This window comes from Myiozetetes cayanensis, unplaced genomic scaffold (assembly GCF_022539395.1).
Source record: "Myiozetetes cayanensis isolate MyiCay16 unplaced genomic scaffold, myiCay2020 scf1, whole genome shotgun sequence".
Classification (NCBI taxonomy): domain Eukaryota; kingdom Metazoa; phylum Chordata; class Aves; order Passeriformes; family Tyrannidae; genus Myiozetetes; species Myiozetetes cayanensis.
The window spans coordinates 60,801,329-60,821,198 of record NW_026086604.1 but is presented as its reverse complement, the minus strand read 5'-3'; the positions used below and the strand labels follow the sequence as shown (position 1 = coordinate 60,821,198).

At 37.9% G+C, this 19,870-nt stretch overlaps 1 protein-coding gene across 1 annotated transcript in view; it reads left to right on the top strand.

Moving 5' to 3' along the window:
* The window catches only part of CTNNAL1 (catenin alpha like 1), a 58,390-nt gene that overhangs the window by 19,175 nt on the left and 19,345 nt on the right, over positions 1-19,870 (top strand). Inside the window, exons 2-8 of the mRNA XM_050306817.1 lie at positions 1,943-2,132; positions 7,672-7,859; positions 12,714-12,833; positions 15,043-15,132; positions 15,442-15,612; positions 16,627-16,827; positions 18,680-18,766. Of these exons, the coding sequence (XP_050162774.1) occupies positions 1,943-2,132; positions 7,672-7,859; positions 12,714-12,833; positions 15,043-15,132; positions 15,442-15,612; positions 16,627-16,827; positions 18,680-18,766 (1,047 nt within the window). The remainder of the gene's footprint in view (positions 1-1,942; positions 2,133-7,671; positions 7,860-12,713; positions 12,834-15,042; positions 15,133-15,441; positions 15,613-16,626; positions 16,828-18,679; positions 18,767-19,870) is intronic.

Sequence of the window (19,870 nt, the reverse complement as noted above, 5' to 3'; positions counted from 1 at the left end):
TGATCTGAATTTCCACTGAAGTTGTGGTAATTGTGTGTTTTGAGGAATGTCATTCCTCCCCTCAAATGAACCTAAATTATTTGCTCAGTAAACAATAGTAATAAAAGTAATAAGACTCTGTTTTCATCATAAGAAGAACTTTTCACTGGAAGGGCACCTGGAGTTCATAGGCTTTGGGGTTGAAATTTGATGACTTCTTACAGGGGGACTCTTACACCGACAGATTTGTTGTATGAATTACAGTAAGTGGTTTTCCTTTAGACCTTGTAGCTTAGGTACAAGTTGGAAAAATAGGGCATATATAAAGCGGCAGTGGACAGACTAAGCATTTCTGTACTGATATTTTGTACAAGGACAAAGTACTTTTCCATTCTCATAGCAGTTCTTCCATAGGACAGCACTGTTCTTTTTTTCCACCCTCTCTCCTTCAGTGTGCAAAGCACTCTATGAAGTATTGACATGTTCCTTTGCAAAGAGTTTAATACTGGGGACACTTGGCTGAACCAACTCTTGGCCTTCAAAAGTAGCCTCAGAAAGGTATTAAAAAACACCTTTTTTTTCCCCCCAGAAAGACAACTCAGTGACACCTGAAGGGTAAGCCTTGGTCACTGGTCACATCATGAAGCAGAACTGTTCCTACACTGCTTCCTACTATGTGTTTGGATCTCATGTGAGCATTACAGGTACAGCTTGTATGCTCTTCTCCAACCATAGTCTTGACTAGTGGGAGAATGTATGAGTGAATGATGGTTGGTTGTTTTTTTTTTTTTGAGGAGCGGCAAAGACATTTGTGATTAAGCTGATGTAGCTGAGGTGTTCAGACACTTAAGTAATTCATGTATTTCTGAGATTCTCTCAGCAAACATCCTTGAGTGCCTGGGAATGTGGCTTACAGTAGAGTTCTGTGGGCATTTTAAAACCACACTGCTGCTGAAAGGAGCACTTCTGCCCATCTTCCTCCAGTCTGTACCTTTTCCCTTTTGCCACCTGAAGTATTCATAGAGCTATGCAGTGAAGTGGACTGGAAATCTGATTGTGGGAAAAACTAAATTAACAAGCATCACGTTCTCCACAACTCAGGTTTAACCCACATCAGATAAATTAATTGCAAACATGACAGTGGAAGGCAAGGACAGGCAGGACTCTCTTTGTTGGGCTTTTATGGTGATTTAGGATGTTTGAAACTACAGAGTTTAACTTTTGTCCTGCTTCTCACAAGAGAACAGTTGTCACACCAAAACCGTAAAGCTCATGTTTGTAATGCAGTTTTTGTTTAGGTATTTCTGAGGGGCAGGATTGTATAGTGTTCTCACATTTACTTAATGCCTTGGTTGAAAATCTGCATCTGCATTCCTGCCTTTCTCCTCTGTGAGGGGAAAGGATCTCTTTGTTTGTTTCCTCATGTTTGGTGTTTTGGATAAATCTTCAGTCTCCTGCAGCCAAGGTGCAGCTGATCTCTGGTCCGTGTGATCCAAGATGGAATGTATAACATGATGTAGTGGGCAGAAAAGCTAAGCCAGGAGTTCAGAATAGGAATGTCCTCGCAAATTGTTTTACTGATAATTTTCATCTAAATGTCAGTCTTTTTCTAAATTCTAGAAACACGTGCAATTGAGTTCAAGTTACAAGTACGGTGGATATTTTAATGGGGAAAGGGCCGTGTCTGTAGTGTGAAAGGCTGTTCAGACCCAAGGGAGCTTATTTTATTACTGCAAACAGGAGGGAAGAAAGTAAAAATTCTTCAGTTCATTTGAGATAAACTGAGATCACAGCAGATGAGCAACCTTCTTTTTTATTCTCTGAGAAGTTAAATGATACCTCATGACTCAACGCTAAATGTTCTTACCGAAGTATGCTAAAAATCAATTACGGAGTTCAGTTCAAAACTTGCCTTTAATGCTGAAGTTAAAATTTTCTAATAAATAACTCTTCTTGTTTGCAGATAACTACTCTTATTAATCATAAGGATAAACCAAAGCGTTCAGACAAGACTCTGCAAGCAATTCAGCGAGTGGGCCAAGCAGTTAACCTGGCAGTTGGAAGATTTGTTACAGTGGGTGAAGCCATAGCCAACGAAAACCATGAATTGAAAGAGGAAATGAGTGTTGCTTGCATTGAGGCAAGGAGAGCAGGTATGTAGTTACTCATAAAATTGTACTAGTGCCATTTTTGGCACACTATTTTTAGTGTCAGGAATAACGTAAGAACTTTATTATTTAATTGCTTCACCCTCTTCTGCTGGTTCATTCAATGCCTGATCTGTTACCTGATTTTGTCACTTACTTAAATTACTGTCATCTTATGAACAGGGAATAAAATTGTGTGTTGGCTCTGATTTTTATAGGATCATTTGCCACAAGGAATTACCTGACTGCTCTTTGTTTTATGATGTTATTAAAGACAAAGAGCAGAGTGTTGAGAATACAACTTTAGAGTTTATTGCTACCAAGCTAAAACAGTGGAGTATTTAAAATTGGGTGTTATGCTATTGAGGTCACTGCATTCTAAATCTGAACGTCTGAATGAAGGTCAGTGTCAACCCATATTTCATCAGGACTCAGTAAGATGACTCACATCAGTCATCTGATGACTCCCCACAGTAGAATGAAAATCATATTGTGTTTGCCTTTTTGCTGGATTCAAGTTTTGTTGCAAACTTGCTATGTGTGTGAATTGAATGTGAAGTAGGGATAACTGAGTTGCCTGCTGTCACCCTCCTTTTCACAGAAGCCTCTGTCTAGGCAAATAGGGGGTTATGTTCTCTGATAACGTAAGAGAATGTCAGTGCCATGCTAGAAACCAGTTTCCTAAGTACTAATTTGCATGATATTTCAGTGGCTCTCAGTAAATCTTAGATCTCCAGTGCAGCCTTCAAGACTACTCTAGTAGAATGTTCCTTTTGTTGTTAGCGAGGTGAGGTTTTGGTTTTTCTTTCAAATACCTTTGGATCACAGGAAATTCTATTTGAAGCTTTCCCAGTTAGAGCAGGTGGATGTGGCTACAAGTGTATGATAGACGTCCTGCTTACTGTGGCTTCAGGGAGACAATCTTGAGCTTCTGAATGTGGAGGCAGATAAATGACCTTTCAATGCTAATGTCTCGATGACTGCAGAAAGGAGCAGTGCTCTACTCCAAGACAGGGGTTACTGTACTTAAAACCATTCTGTTAAGTTAAATAGTGGACTTGTGGGTGGGTGTTCGTTTTTTAGCTTTTAAATAACCTCATAATCCTGAAAAACCTGTCTTTTGCTGTCCTAACTGTTGTATTTCTTGCTGATTCACTGTACTGCCCTCAGACTTTGGGGATGCAGGTCATACTATTATTTGTGATTGAAAGAAAAAAAAAAAAGCTTGGAAATTGGGCATGGTACTATAAGAAATCCTCTGAAAATCCCTCAACAATGAGTCACAATGTCTAGAAACATGCTGGCAATTAATGATTGTTCTTGTGATTTGAAGGACTATTCTGGATAAACTTTAGACTGAAAACTCCTAGTCGCTCCAGTAAACTTGGCTGCAAACAGAAATGTCCTAATTTAAAAACATTCCAGTTGTTATGTGAAGCATGTGTTTTCTCTTCAGAGATCCAAGTAAAATGCTGACAAGCCAAAATTGCAAAAGTTCACATCGATAATCTCAGCTGCTAGAAGAGCAGTGCAGTCTGAATCTGTTTCTTGACTTGCCATTTATGCTGTGGCAAAGTGTTTTTTCTTCCTATCAGTGTATCCAGGAGGATCTCAGAATCTAAAAATAGTCTGCGGTATTTTATGTCAACAAAAGGCTATAGTTTTTTACATTGTAAGTTTTATTTCCTGTTACGCAATAATGTGCCTCAGTCTAGAGGACTGAAGATACAGATTGTTTACATTTCTGTCAAACCTCACATTTACCTTGGCATGGGCCAGTTTTTCTCTGTGAGCTTTGCATTTGAGAGCTAACTGAAAACTTATATGGGAAATTCAGTGTAGCAAACATGTTTGCTGCTTTTTTTTGGTTTTTTTTTTGTTTGATGGGGGTTTTTTGTGCCAGTATTATCTCTGTGGGCTGCTCAGTGTTGGACAAGGTAAAACAGTCCTTTGTGCAGATAAATTCTTATGGATAAATGTCCTCTGAATTCAAATTCTGAACATGGTTGCTCAAGTGCTGTTTTTAATAACTTTGGTGTTTCCAAGCAAGTAAAAAAAAAATTCCTGAACAGTTATAGCCAAGGATATTGACGTGTATAAAAGAGTCCTATGTTCTGGAGGCATAGGCAGCAGAAAGCCCTTGCTGTTGAGGGCAGAGTATGTTGTAGAGCTGTTAATTATTCTTTTTAGCTGATAAATTAGATTGTGCCTCGGAAATTAAAGGGACATTTTGTTAGGCATAGAAGATAGATTTCAACACTAAAGGATTTAGAACATTAAGCATCTCAGTTGCTAAGAAAAGTAGGGAGTCTTTAAATCAATTGCATATCCTGCAGAGGCTTTGAAGGATGACAGATGTTGTATCTGCCTCTTGTGAAGGGTGTAATCAGTGATCTGAAGTGTTTCAGACTTGTTATGACTATTTCCTTGTAATAAACCTTGTAATTTGATTGACTCAAAATAGAATCATAAAACACTGCAGAGGGTCATGTAGCAGATTTTGCCTAACATTAGTCTTGCACTGTGTCAGTGTTTACAGTGACAGTATAGTAGTGGAACATAACTCAAAAGAAGTGCATTTTAGATGCCCATCTGTGATTTTTTAATCTTTTTTTTTCCTCCCTCTAAAACTAGGATAGACTGGTTAATTTAAAAGAGAAAGCACATGTCAGGAATAAGTTAGTGTCATAACATTTCCAGTATTCTCTGCCAGTTGACTACATAGCCCTAGAGGAAGACGTGGAGTAAAATTAAAGCAATAAATAGCTCTCTATTTTTGCCTTCTCTTTTAGTACAGAGAGGACTAAATTAAGAAGACTGAAAAATGGCAATTTAAGATGAATAAATTAAATCACAGAATAACTGAGGTTGTAAGGGACATTTTAACTTCAAGAATGGAGATCTGCCCTCCACAGTATCAGGCACTCCCCTATTTTGGTATTATTCACAAACCTGTTGAACGTGCTGGCCCATCATCCTGGGAACAGTTTTGATGTTTCGTATCATTCCCAGAGAGACACTACTGAAAATTGACTGCCCATTGGACTTTGTACCAGTTATCACCATCCCTGAGCCCAACAGTCAGGTTCATTTTCTACCCACCATTTTTCACTTATTCAATCTGTATCTCATGATGAAGTTATAAGGACATTATGGGAGATCACATCAGAGGCCTTGCTGAAGTTGAGATGCACAGCATTCATGGCTTTCTTTTTTTAAAATTGGTGCCATCTCATCATAGAAGGCATTCAGATCAATAAGGGACTATTGACCCTTGCAGGTCTGTGCTGTCTCTTCCTGATTGCCTTTTTCTCCTTCCTGTGGTAATGGCTTCCAGTATTATTTTAGTAATAATCCTGGAGGCTGATGTGAGGCTGATTAGCCCATAATTGCCTGAATTTTTCTTGTAACCCTTCTTGAAGATGGATGTGGTAGTTGTCTTTCTGTCATTGGAAATCTCTCCCAATTGTCACAATCTTTCAGTCATGATAGGAGAATTACAGGGATAGTGAACTGCTTCTTCAACATGCTCAGATGTGTTTTATGGACTTGTGTATACCCAGATGGCTTCCCTAACTCTGTCTCTTTACCATAACAGGTTTTACTCCTTGTGGCTTACTACCAGGGCTTAATTCATGTTCCTCTAATTGCAACCTACAGGTAGAGGAGGAAGCCTTTGTTCTATTATCAGAAGTCTCGAGTTTCTGGGGCTGTCTGCAGCTTTTGGCAGGCAGATGTTGCAGGTCTTTCACGTTCTCTGATAAGTTTTCGTATGAGTAGATGCTTCACCTATGACTTGACTCATCTTCAAGAAGATGAATCCCACAGCATAAGAAATGGGATAATGATGTTGTGCATCCTTTCTTGGTTCACTCTGTGTTTCTACAGCATTTTGTGTTGTCACATATATTTTGAAGTCGAAGGAAGAGATTGGAATTAATTTCTTGACAAAGGTGAACAAGGAGACATTGGCATGAACTGAAATGAATCAGACCGTGGAGAAGGCAATGGCCAAGTGTGTTTTGCTGTTAAATGGTCTCACTGCCTGACTGGAGACTTGTCCTACAGCTTCACTGTTAGTGTATCTGGCTGCCCTTGGTGTTAGAATAGTAGCTGTACTTTTATAATTCTTCTGGCTCATTTTTAGGCCCTTCAGCTGGGGAAATCACCATCTCAGACTGTACTCTGTTTATCATGTTTGCATACTTACGCTAGAGTGACACTCTGATTATTTTGAGCATATCTGTTATGACCTGGCCTGGTCCTGGCAAAAGTATTGGAAGTTTCTTGCCATAATGCAGTACCTATTTAGGCAACTTAAGAACCCAAGGGATTACAATTATCAGAGGAGAGAAGTCTGTACATGAACGCTGTGGAGCTCTGTGGTTTGAAGGACTGTCAGGCCTTGTTCTATAGTATTTGTGTGTGGTATTTGTGGAGTACCAGAATAATGCACCCTCGGGTTTTTCATATAGGAACAGTGGCTTTATCAGGCTTTTGGAATATTTTGTCTGCTTAGGTGAATTACCTGAGCTGAGGTTTTGAAGATGAGTCTTAGGGAACTTTTTCAAATGTCCCAGATTTTATATTCAAGGATGATCTATAGGTCAGTTGTAGGTTGATCATCTTGTCTTGCATGCTAACCAGAAACATGTCTGAGAGCTTGCCTGAGTTCATTCTCCCAGCAGCCCTTCTGTGATAATGGAATAGGAAGCTATCCTGTCTTTCCTCTGTTGCACTATTATCTAGTGTACTCCAGAAGATTTAATTGGATAAGGTCTGTGATTTTTCTCAGATAAGCAGATCCATTGGCTGCACTGGATGTAGAATTTTTGACTGCATAAGAAATAAAAGTGGTCAGTTAAGCCTACTAGCTATTTAACTAAATGCAAGCTTGAATTAGAAGATAATGATGAACTGAAAATCAGTGCATTTTTGTCTTTTTTTTGTCTCCTCTCTGTGTCAGCATACTGTTTAGTGTCTCTCCTTTGAATAAAAAGTGCAGTAGTCTCACTATAATGCTTTAGTTATAATTTATAAAGTTATTGGTATCTCTTTATTATTCATGCCTGAAGACTTCTACAGGAATAGGAAATCTATAAATTATGGGAATGCTAACTGAAATTTGGAAAGTGAGGGGGAATTTGTAGTTCTTCCTTCCGTGCTGCATTCCACTCTTTCAAGTGGGTTGATGCTGCAAGTGTGGACACTGATTTGACTTTTGCTATTAAAATCAAAAAAAAATCTCCCATTAATTTCTCCCTCCACACTCCCCAACTCCACCCCCCACTCAAATATCTGTAGACTACTGTAAAAAAATTGGTGTATGTTACAGATGGAAGAATAGGATAGTACTGAGTAGTAGCCCAAATTTAAATATGGAGAGGGTGCCACCAGCAGTCAGTAAAAGGAAGTGAAGTGAAATAAAAAAGTTGTAGGTAGCTCTGAAATTGTTTCATCCCTCAAAGGTAAAAGTTAAGAATGCTTAATGGCCCGATATCTGTTTTCTAAGTATGAAAAATTAATTTATTTTTTTTTCCTCTAGGTGAAACAATTGCACAGCTTACAGATGTGGCAAACTTGGATCATCCGGAATCTGATAGCCACATAACAATCTTTACAGACAAAACGGGTGTGGTAAAAGCTGCAAGATTGTTACTTTCTTCTGTCACAAAGGTGCTGGTGTTAGCAGACAGAATTGTTATAAAGCAAATTATAACTTCCAGAAACAAGGTATTTGTAGCTTCTTTTCTATGTTGTTTAACTGATACATGCAGTCAGTGCAAAAGAGTGATGGTAAATGAAGTGGTATTTTCATTGTATCTCTAGGGGAAGTCTAAAATAAAAAGGTAAAAATCAATGTCTTGCTCATGTTTATCAGGTATCTGAAAGGGGGTGGCTGTAAGTCAGCAGTATTAAAATAACAATTTTCAGTGACTCTACATTTTATGTGACCCATATTTGTTGCTCTGTTGACTTAGCATGCTGTAGAAGGTACTGTGTTACTGCTTATTTAACTTGAGGTTTACTTCTACATACAAGTGTGTCTGTCTGTAAAATGGTCAATAAAAGGTTCTACTTGCTAATGACAGGATGTCTGTACTGTCAGGATCAAGACAAAGAGAGCATTATGGATGTGTCTAAGCAAAAAGCTATGAGGAATGCATATGAAAGTCTGTGCTAGGGATGTGAGGCTTGCAGATTAAAAGATTTTTATGCAGTTTAACTTAGGTCTTGAAACTTACCATGAATGTACTTAGTTGGTTTAAATAATGTATGAAGGCCCATTTAACCCTAAATGTAATCCATTTCATACAGTGCAGACTTCACTGTCTTGCCTGTAGGATATTCTTCCATTTCTTTTTCTCCACAATGTGCTAAAACAAAAATAGAAAAACCTCATGTTTGAAAAATGAGAACCTGATAAAGCCTGGGTTTTTCCATTAATTTGGAACTCATAATCGACAGCAGTGCCCCCTTTCCTCTTTTGACTCCTCATGATGTTGCTATTCTTCTGTCCCAATTTGCTTTCCAGATGTGCTGGTCTCTATTGTGCAGCTCCTAGATCCAAGACACTTAGATGAGTCCAGGGATCAAAACCAATGAAAATAATCTACTTCTTGTCTGGCTGTAGACTGGGCAGCACTTACTTGCTGTCTTTGTGCTTTGTTTTCTTCTCCCAGTGGTCGGTTAAGGTGGCAGCATTTTCATCTATATCAGTTTGATGAAGTTACTTGCAGCTTTGGTCTTTTCTTGCCCCGGCGACCAGAATGGTGCATTTAATACCTTTGGCTGCTTTTCTGCTCTCATATGCAGCCTACAGTGCAATGATCCTAATTAATATACCTTTCCAAAAGGTTGGCTGGTGGAAAGGGATTTAGGTTACAGAGCAACTGTGCAAGTGTATATATCATGAAAGGATAAGGAAGAGTATATCATTTCAGCAGCAAGCATGGTTTCTGATAATGTTAAATATGTATGAAAATATTGTCATATGTACACTGATGTGAATATAGTAAGCATAGGTGCAGCATTTAATTTTGAAGGTATTTCAAGTGAAGTCTTATATTCCAGAGCAAGCAATCTGACTCTGACTCCCATAGTCATAGAATCATAGACTATCCTGAATTGGAAGGGACCCACAAAGATCATGCTCAAGGATTGTGGAAGCCCACCTCCTGACCCTGCACAGGACAACCCCAAGAACCACACCATGTTCCTGAGTGCTTTGTCCAAACACTTCTTGAACTCAAGGGAGGCTTGGTGCTGTGACCACATCCATGGGGAGCCTGTTCCAGTGCCCAGCCACCCTCTGGATGGAAAACCTTTTCCTAATATCCAGCCTAAACCTCCCCTGCCATAGCTTGATGTTATTCTCTCAAGTCCTGTCACTGGTCACCAGACAGAATAGATCAGTGCCTGCCCTTCCACTTCTGCTCTAGAGGAAGTTGTAGTAATGAGGTTTGCCCTCAGTCTCCTCTTCTCCAGCCAGAACAGACCAAGTGACCTCAGCCCCTTCATCATATGGCTTCCCCTCAAGGCCCTTCACCATCTTCGTTGCCCTCCTTTGGGCACCCTCTAAGAGCTTAATGCCTGTTTTATATTGTAGTGCCCAAAACTGCACACAGTTTTCAAGGTGAGGCCGCCCCAGTGCAGAGCAGAGTGGGACAATCACCCCCTCAACCGACTGGCAGTGCTTTGCCTGATGCCCCCCAGAACACAGCTAGTGTTTGTGGGCTTTTGAGTTTGACTGCATTCTCATTTTCTGTGCATAGTGCACATGTATTTGAGAAAGTCGGCTTCTGTTTATGGTGCCAGTAGGGCAATTCAAACAAATGGTGGTCTCTCATAAAGGCCTGATATTTATATGTGCCCTGATTTCTATAGAGTACATTCCTGAAAAGTGTGTGAGACACTATGATGGATAGCAAAGCAGTTCTTCCAGTAAGAAATGTTTTGGTAGAGGGTTGGTATGGGCAGGGACTTAAGAAGTGCACACAAATACTCAGAGACAGTGTAGTATAATATGGCATAGAGGATGGAAAGGTAGGATCATCAGTACTGCCAACTGGAAGAGACTCTGGTTTCTTGAAGTGGGTCACTGTTCCAGGAGATCTCAACTCCATTTTTATCTTAGAGACTGAATGTTAAACTTTTACTGCCTTTTATTTTTTGGCTGCAGCACTTTCTCAACACTTTTTATGTTCACTGTCATCATCATCTTCCTCATATGAATTAAGAGTGAACCAAGGGCAGAAACAGCTTAGGGGTTGGACATCCAACTGCACAGAATGATGAAGTGATTGAGATCTTCTGGAATGGTGATTCAGCTCCAGAACCCAACCTCTGGTTGATGGTCCCAATGATCTTGTTTCCGCTTCTGCATCCTCTACCATATATACTGTCCTTGTGTTCTCAGGTTGTGTGCGTTTGTTCTGTCCCTGCCTACATCTTTCCACCATATAAAATTAGCTTCATTGTCCATCAGACTTAGTCACTGCATCAGTGAGCTTAAGGTCTTGCTCCGCTTGCTGTCACCAGTCAGGTTAGGAGCGCGAGAACAATGAGCAGGGAAGTGACAGGTAGTGGGGGAGCTGCTGCACTGTGCAGATTGGATCAAAATATGGATGTGCCCTGAAGTGCTGTCAGCCTACAACTGCTGTCTGAAAGGCAACATTCATAGTGCAGCCGTAGCTGTGCAATACCAGGTGCTAATTTAGATATTAGTAAGAACTTAAAGCCTTATTTTGTTACCTATTTTTAAGCTTGTATTTAAAAATGTACATTTTCATTACTATCTGTGTTTCCTATTGAAGAACTTTTTAAAATGAAAAATTCTGAAGACATCACAGGTATTTTGCATTGTAGCAGCTTCTTGAATAAGCTTTAGACAAATTTAGAGCTGTCTGTACAGTTTCTTGGAATGTCAGCTCTGCCTGGGATGTCTAGAATTATTAGATGTAATGGAAAAATACATGTGCTTTCACTGAAATTTTTGATGAGATTTGTCATGAGAGAAACACTTGCTCTAGGGTAACTGTAAGAGAGTTGTTTGCAACCGCGACCATTACTCATGAAATACTATACTTGCTTAAACTAAGAATGGTAGAGAGCATAATTAATTTTTTATCCATTCTTAGAAGAGAAAGTTGGACATCAACTTGTATGTTGGGGTTTTTTCCCCATGCTTTCTTTCCCACATCCTCACTCTCCCAGTCCTGTGGTTCTCTCCTTCCACTCCCATACTGCGATTTTCACATCTTTCTCTTTGTGCACCTTCCTTCCAAGTTCTTTATACCCCATCCTTACTCATGCATCAGACACCTGAATCAGGAAAGTCCTTGTTTCTACAGTCTTTGTGGAACTGGCTGCATAACGTTATATACTCAGATACAGTGGTGTAATATTGCACGATAAAAGAGTCAGTTCCGCAGTAGTCACAGGATTTAGTGGAACCTTTGCTTTATGTAGGTTATAGCTGAGACTGAGCAGCTGCTCTACCACAAAGGAATGGGTTTTTCTAGAAGAGTTTGCCAGAGTTACAGGGAGGGGGTAGCTTGTCATTATCAGGTATATAGACTGCTTTTTTAGTTGGGGGGGAAATAACTTTTGGCATAGGAAAGGAAAAATAACTTGAAGTTTCTCCCTTTCAAGTACAGTTTGTTGAATTTTTATGTGGTATCTTATCTCCAGTGTGAAAAACAATAAAGAACTGCTTTGGCTGTTTTCCCTTCTGAAGATTTTTAGTGCATTTGAAAGGTCACTTTGAGATTAGCAAGTATATGTCTAACCTGAAAAACCCTGATGTTAATCCCTGTTATAAACCATATTGTAGTGACTTCACAGGATAGGTTCAGTAATTTATAAGCTATATGATATTTTTTGCTGAGTGTTTTAAAAAATACTGATTTTACATGCTTTAATGTATCATAAGAGCTTGATACAACTTGGATATATTTAGTTCTTTGTTTTATGTACAACTAATAAAAATCTCAAAAGTTAGAGAAAGTTGCTATGGATAGTATAAAACAATGTATTAACTAATTTCTAACTTTTTTGTTTGCTTTTGTTGAATTCTTGTTGCCCCTTTTTTTAATGCACAGAGCATTGAAACACCTATCTTTGCAACTGTGGTTTTAGACTTTGAAAGTTGCGCATCTGAAATAGGACTTCGAAATTGAGAGTTACAACACAGGGATGTAATGTGTATATTAATTTCAAGCACTTGTTACTTGTCATATTAAATTTTAAAACACGTTTTTTCCTAAATCTGGAAGCTGAATCCTATTATAGCTGAATACTGTTAGCTGAATACTATTAGTCTTGATACTGGGAGGAATGAGGAAATGTTTTCTGAGGGCTGACAACAGGTGACTCATTTTGAATGAAGCATGATTATTAATTTATACTTGATTTCCAGCTGTTGAGTTATTAATGCTGTTGAGTTATTAATGCTTAAATAGTAACAAAATGTATGCATTTTAAACTACACGATTTAGAAGTTTCTGTAAATAGTAGTATTCCTAGGATAATAATGTTTTCTGTTTAGCATCTTGATGATCTGCAGTGTTTTCCCTTATCTTGTAGGTTCTTGCAACAATGGAACAACTAGAAAAAGTCAGTAGTTTCCAGGAGTTTGTACAAATATTCAGCCAGTTTGGAAATGAAATGGTAGAGTTTGCCCATTTAACTGGAGATCGGCAAAATGTAAGTATTAATAAAAGGTTGTGAGGGATGTTGCACAGTGTAATTTTTATCTTATTATCTGAAACATTTGGGTTCTTCTGGGGTGATTAATGAAATAAAACAATTGCTGGTGTCCTGTCTCTGGAACCTAACCTCTCCTTTCTCCACCCAAAGTACATCCTTTGATTTTAAAGCTCAGCCTGAGAAATATCACTGCACTGTTAGACCTGCATATCTTCCAGGTGCCTGGTTGCATGTTATTTGTGGTGTCCTTTGATTTCAAGCACTGTCTTTTGACTCTAACTTTTCTGGCTCTTTACATTGGTAGAGAGTTTGTGTGTTGTTAATTGACAGAAATATTTGATGTTTGCACATAGTGAAGGGGACTTGAAAGCAGAATAATTATCTTAGAAAACGCCAAATGTGAAATCCTGAGATTCTAATAAAGCATCTGCTTGGTGGCTTGTTAGGGTTTGGTTTTTATTATTATTATTATACAATATTTTTCTAGGTTTAGGTCAAAATCTTCTTCTATTAGGGCAATGATTTTTTAGTTCTCACATGCAGCTGCTCTATCAAAACCTTTCATTCATGCAGGAAGCTTTTTTCCCTGCAACTTCCATGTAAACAAAGGGTTTGCTGAGGCTTAAGACTTCTACTGTGAGCTCACGTTGCTTTCCCTTGACATTCCAATCTGCTATTCAGAACTGAACCAGGGTTTGGTATAGATATAGAGAGTCCCTAATATCCAGCAAATTTCAGAATCCAATTTCTATAAAGAATTGGCCAACCTCATGTGTTGCCTTTTACTGTTGATGTGTGCTGAGTCTGTTAAGTACATGTGCAGTCTCAAGGAACCATTTCTCAGAAAGCTGCATGTAATTGAAGGAAATAAACTCTCTGCTCAGAAATGAACTCCCTTTATTTTTCCCTGAAGTAGTGATAGCAGTTGTGCCTTTGAAAGAGAGAGATGCATTACTAGTAAGTGATACTATATGCAACTATTTTGGGTTTTCAGTGTTAACTCCTCTTCTGCTCTCCCAGCCTTTCTTACTTGACTCTTTTAGAAAGACTGTTTCATTACCACTTTCTTAATTATGTCTACTTTCTTGGTATGCTCAGTTTACAATGTGTAGGCTGATATGTGGCATTGCTAGTCCTATTGTGAGGAAATATCCCTCAAAGTACTTTTAAGTATGCTGGAAACTCCTGAGTGCCATCAGATTTATCGTGGTGTAATGTCAGAATTTCAGAAATAACTGTTTTGTTGTTTGATTGATTGAGTTTTGTTTGTTTTTTTAATGTGGTGATTTTGATCTTAAAAGATTTTCTGTAGTTGCTAAATACAAATTCTATAAAAATGTCAAAACATTGCTGCAGTGATTTATCTGTGTGCTTTTTTTTAATGCAGGGTAAATTAGGATTAATTCTGTTCTGTAAATTGTTCCCCTTCCCAGTCCCATCCAATTGCCTCAGATAGCACTCAGCTATCTTTGTGAGCAGTGAGAAGATTGTACTTGTAGCTTTCAAAGTTCTTCCTATTGCTGTACATTCTTATATGCTGAGGGATTCATGTCTTTCTTGTCCTCTTCCCCCACATCCTAGTCCAGAGTCTAAATTCTTCCTTTTTGATGAACTTTGATGGAGTGTTAGTTCAGTTTTGCAGGTATATCCATCTCCCTGGACAGTTCTTGGTAAGTTTATGTACTCAATGCAGAGCAATACAGAGGAATTGCTTTTTTAGCCTGTTAAGACTTTCTTTATTACTTCTATGTAGCCAATATAACACTCAAGTAGAAAAAAGATCTCGTTTATATTTCCTTCGCTGCAGTAGAGTGAAAAGCAGGTGCTCTCTGTCTCTGCCTTACCCTCTCCCCCATTTCAGAAAATATTTTCAGTCAGGTATTCTTTTCCCCTCGTTTTTCTGTTTTATGAATAATGCTATATGATAAAGATAGCAAAATTAGCAACAGTTTACATAACATGCTCTGAGATCTTCCTTCTTTGAAATCTGAATTGAATAGAGCTAAGAATAAATGCATAAATTAAAATCTCTCTGAAAAGCAAGTTCTAGATCATGAGTTAGGCTGAAAATAGCAATTGTCAGACATTGGGAAGCTTTCTCACAACGCATTCATCTGCTAGAGAGTTTCCTTTTTGCAGTCTCACAAGCAGTTAGTATTTTAGATACTGTGTAGTATTCAGGTCATTTTCTTTCTTTGATGTTTAGGATTTAAAGGATGAGAAGAAAAAGGCTAGAATGGCAGCATCTAGGGCTGTTCTTGAGAAGTGCACCATGATGCTCCTGACTGCTTCAAAGGTGAGTGAGTATGTGCACTTTTACACAACTTGGCTGAAGCACAGAGCATGACATCTGGCAGCATAGCCAGCTCTCCTCTCTCAGCCCCAGTTTAAACTTTGTGCTAAAGAAGGGTGTAAGAGCAAAGAATGTGTGAAGAAAATTTTTATATTCTCAGTAGTAGTGTGAATTCTACTTAACAGCAGTTTAACAGAAAGAATTCATCATATTCTAACACATTTTTTAGACTTGCCTTAATAGGAAGCCTTCATTTCAATATACTGCATGTGTATAGTCTTTCATAATAGTTACTCTGCTTTCTTTACAAAGACTTGTCTGCGGCATCCAGACTGTGAATCTGCTCGTATTAACAAAGATGGAGTTTTTCATCGGATGAGACTAGCTTTGGAGCAGGTAATAGAAATTGTAACTGACTCTAGACCAAATGGAGAAAACGAAATGGCCCCCATCAGCATATATTCTGGCATCAAAGAATTCAAGGTAAGAGTAGAAATTATATTGTTTTTTACAGCCAATAAAGTACTTCGTAACTAGGATTTTAGGAAAAAAAAAAGTAGTTTTAAATTTAAAATGGTGGAGGTGCATCTCTTCAGCAGTGTTAACTTAAATAACTGTCCCAAAATGTTAGAGAATCTGACAAGAAGAGATTATAATTTCAAAGTCGTTGCCAAAATACACCTCATGATACTTGCCATGTCCTTTTGAATCACTATGCATTCAGAACTCTAATGTTTTGTTGAGGTGATGCCTTGACATTGAATAAACTGAAGTATCAGCATCTGATCAGACCTTCATTAAAACACTTGTTGTTCAAGAATTCTTTCTTTGTAAAACTGCAGACAAAAATATTCATACAAACACTTAGAAGAGCAAGCTGTCATTCAAAGGAAATGTTCTAAATTGAAATTTATCTTGTAGCTCAGTTGATTTTTTTCCTCATAAAGGCATTTTTAAATTTCATACTCTGTTAAGAACAGTTAATGAACAACCACGTCTTACTACTTTTGAGCCTGTCACTTTGATTCAATTCATTTATTTATCTATTATTTCCCCCCTTTAGAATTCAATTGAAATTTTTGCAACGTGCCTCAAAGTGTTCAATTTGCTACATACAGATTTTTAGAAAACTACTCAAAATAGATGACATGGACGTGCAAAGATCAAACAAAATTGGAATACACATTTAATTTCTGAAACTTACTGAACTTAAAAACTTTTTATTGAGAGCAGTAGAATGGTGATGTATTTGCTGTTACTCCTGGTAAACAACCAGTAATTTGCTGATGGCATTATCACTTTAAAGAAACCATCCCAAACCCCAAACTGGAGGTCTGGGCACAAGCAAATTGTTGGATTACTTTGAAAATAAGTGAATAACTAAAAAAAGCATTGAGGAGAAAAATAAAATGTAAAATCATGCCTCTGCTTTCTGCATTTGTGTCACAACTGTATAATCACATAAATTCTTAAGGAATTGATATGCTTCTTTTTCAGAATAAGGTGGAGGGTCTTCGTGAGAATCTTTATTTTCTCTCAAAAGAGAACCTTTCGACAATGCTGGAAGTTATCCTGGAACATACAGAAGACTTCACAGACTCTGCCTATACCAGTCATGAGCACAGAGAACACATTTTGGAGCTGTCTAAACAGGCTAAAATGGAACTAGAGCAGCTGGTTTCAGTGTGGATGCAAGCTGTAAGAGCTTTTTAGCAAAGTAAATCTTTTCACCTCTACTTTGGAAAGAAATTTTTAATGCAGTCTTTCTTCTGTTCTGGGAAGAGAGAACTGAGTGTATTCCTTACAGTGAGAGCTGATCAAGGAAGCCACAGTTTGTTCTGCGCTTCTGCAACTTCCATATGTTCTGTCCTCCCTTTGCCCCAGTGTTATTGCTTCCTTTTTTCTTTGATGGCTAAATTAGGCTACTGATGGCAGTAGACTAATTTTAATTAAGCTGTAATTGGGAAACAAGGCAGTGAACCATAGTATCATTGTGCAGTCTTAAACAGTTAGGTATTTTGTTGGAATAGTTCAGAGATTTCAATTGTCTTGATCCCATAGCAGTGATCACAGCTTTGTTTCCTGTTTTCAACAGAATATTGAAAAGAGTTAAACTATTGGAAAGGGAAACACTCTAAAAAATTTACTTGGTTTTTTTTGATCTTGTGGACAGAGGAAAGAGACACTAAGACTTGCAGGCTATTTTTGTTTGTCCTTTTTTACATGATTTAAATGATGGGAGTTTTTAGAGAAGAAACGTGTTAAGAATCTCTCTTGACATTTATCTTACTTGTTCCTTGAAGATTTAATAGAAGATACATGCAAAAGCAGAGATGAAAAATGCAGTTTCTGGTTTTGATGCTGACTTGCTTTCAGTCTTGCTTCTGGGAAACATGTAGCTCAAAGCCTTATCAACATTCTGAAATATGGCAGATGTGTACCAGTACAGGGTACTTACTTAATTGAGTGTATTACTTATGAGAAAGCATTTTTTGCTGCAGTCAAGTGTTCTTAATGCAGTAGTGCAGTTTGAAAGGCATATAGATCTTACTGATAATACAGAATATTGTTATGACAAACAAGACACGTATAGAATAATAATTGCATAGACACGTTCAACTATAGAAACTACACGTGTGTTTAGCTTGGTGTTGGTTGTTAGCCCTGGTAGGCAGCTGTGTAAACACTGTTCAGCAATAACTAACACATCCCCATGTTGTCAGCACTGTTTTTATCGCAAATCCGAAACAGCACCATGCCAGATTTATGAAGAAAATTAATTCTATCCCAGCCAAAACTAGGACACTTGGGAATTTCTGAGCTCTATTACTGGTGGAAAATGATCACCTCTAAATAATTTACATGCTACATTTCAAGTGATAGAAATGAGAGCCTTGTACCAGATTATGTATATATATGATCCATGAAAATACTTTGGCATGCACGTGTGTGCTTATGCTTTAAGTATTTTTATTGATAAATAACCCAGCCTAGCTGTGACTAAAGACACAGTAGCAGATAAAATAGCATCAGCTCACTGAAATGGCTTTTTAGTTTCAGCTCAATAGCGTCATTGGAGGGTGACTATTTTCTCAAGGACTCCTGAGAGTCTCTTTTTATAATTCAATATAGAACATTTGGTGTAACATTCTAGGTATCACTTCATTTTAAAAGGGTGTTTATATAAAAATAAAAACACAACTAAAACTCTTGTTTTACTGTAGGCTGGTTTGACAAAAGGTTTTTGGAACTTGGCAAGCTTAAGGAAACCCTATTACTGAAGAAAAGCTCAATGAGGCTTAGAAATAAATTGCTGTTGAACGGAAGCAGTCAATTAGATTGGACCACTATTATTTATAGTTTTAATTTTGTGATAAATATTTCTATAAAAGAATTTTAGAATATACACAGGATATGCAAAGGAGTATATTTCATCTACAAAGAAAAGGCCATCTTGTAAAGCTTCTTGAACTAATGACACATGACATGAGGGTGGGTATTGCTGGGGTTTTTGTGTAATGTCTTGTTGTTTGCTTTGTTTGGCTTGTAGCAAAACCAGAAGACAAAGGATCTCATGGAAGACTTGGAAGTAGCCATTTTAAAAACATGTCAGTGCATGAATGAACTTAAAAGAGAGGTAAGTGTAGCTTAAGCAAGATAAACTGAGTTTGGATTTTTTTGCTTGTTATATGTGAAGTTGTAAAATGGTATCCTGCACCCAAAAAGGCTAATATCTATTTATAGACAAGAGTAGTTAAATCAGAATTACATCAGGGAGCTATTATCTTCTCTGTCCTTACTGATTAGAAATCCATTGGATACATGGGCTCATTGCTAACTGACAAAAAAGAAGTGTTTGGAAGTAAGTACTACGTATATAATCATTGCTTTAAATGTAAAGGCAAAGTTTCCTTGGGGATTTGTGTATCACTGTTTTAAATACTTTTTCTAGTAGTGTGTGCCTAAATCAATAGATTACATTTACAGTTTGTTTGTACTTAACCTGTTCTATTGATTTCTGTAGCAGAAATGTGTTATGACAGTGCCTTATACTCGGGTTTTTTTCTCTACAGTTAGCAGCTGTGTATGTGCCTGTTGTAAATAATGATTCTTTTCCTAAATGAAAGTATGCTGGGGGTCAGCCTACATACACACATAGAAGAGCTGCCTCATTTGGTACATGGGTTGGATTGCATTTGCTGATCAGGGTCTTCCCCCTTTCTGTTAAGGAAGAGCATTGCTGCCTTATCTGTTACACAGATTTGAGTCAAATACAGAATTACTGGTTTCTGCCAGCTTCCTAAATATTTGCAGATCATTCAGATATCTTTTCAACTGCTTCAAATTATTGTTCTTTTAAACAGATGGAGAAATGAACACTAAGAACCGTGAGGGTTTCAACACAGAGCAGTGCAAAGATCTTAGGGAAGCGTGGTGAACTTATTAAGGCTGAGCTGTCAGCTGCTGTAACTGGAAAACCTCAACTGTTAAAAAAATCATGCTTCTTTTTTTTAATAGAGGTGAAATAAGAAATTTTGTCTTCTGGATTACAGTTCCTGTAGCTGTCCTGAAGATTTAAACAGTGCTTTGAATCTATTTCAGTTGCAGTAAAGTGCTTTGCACTTCTGCTGTCAGGCAGCACGTTGGGCTCCCAGAAAGTGGAGGGTCCATAATTTGTGCTCTTTGATTAATGGTTTGTAACGTGGTCACCATTATGTAGGAAGTCGGTACCAGAGCTTTT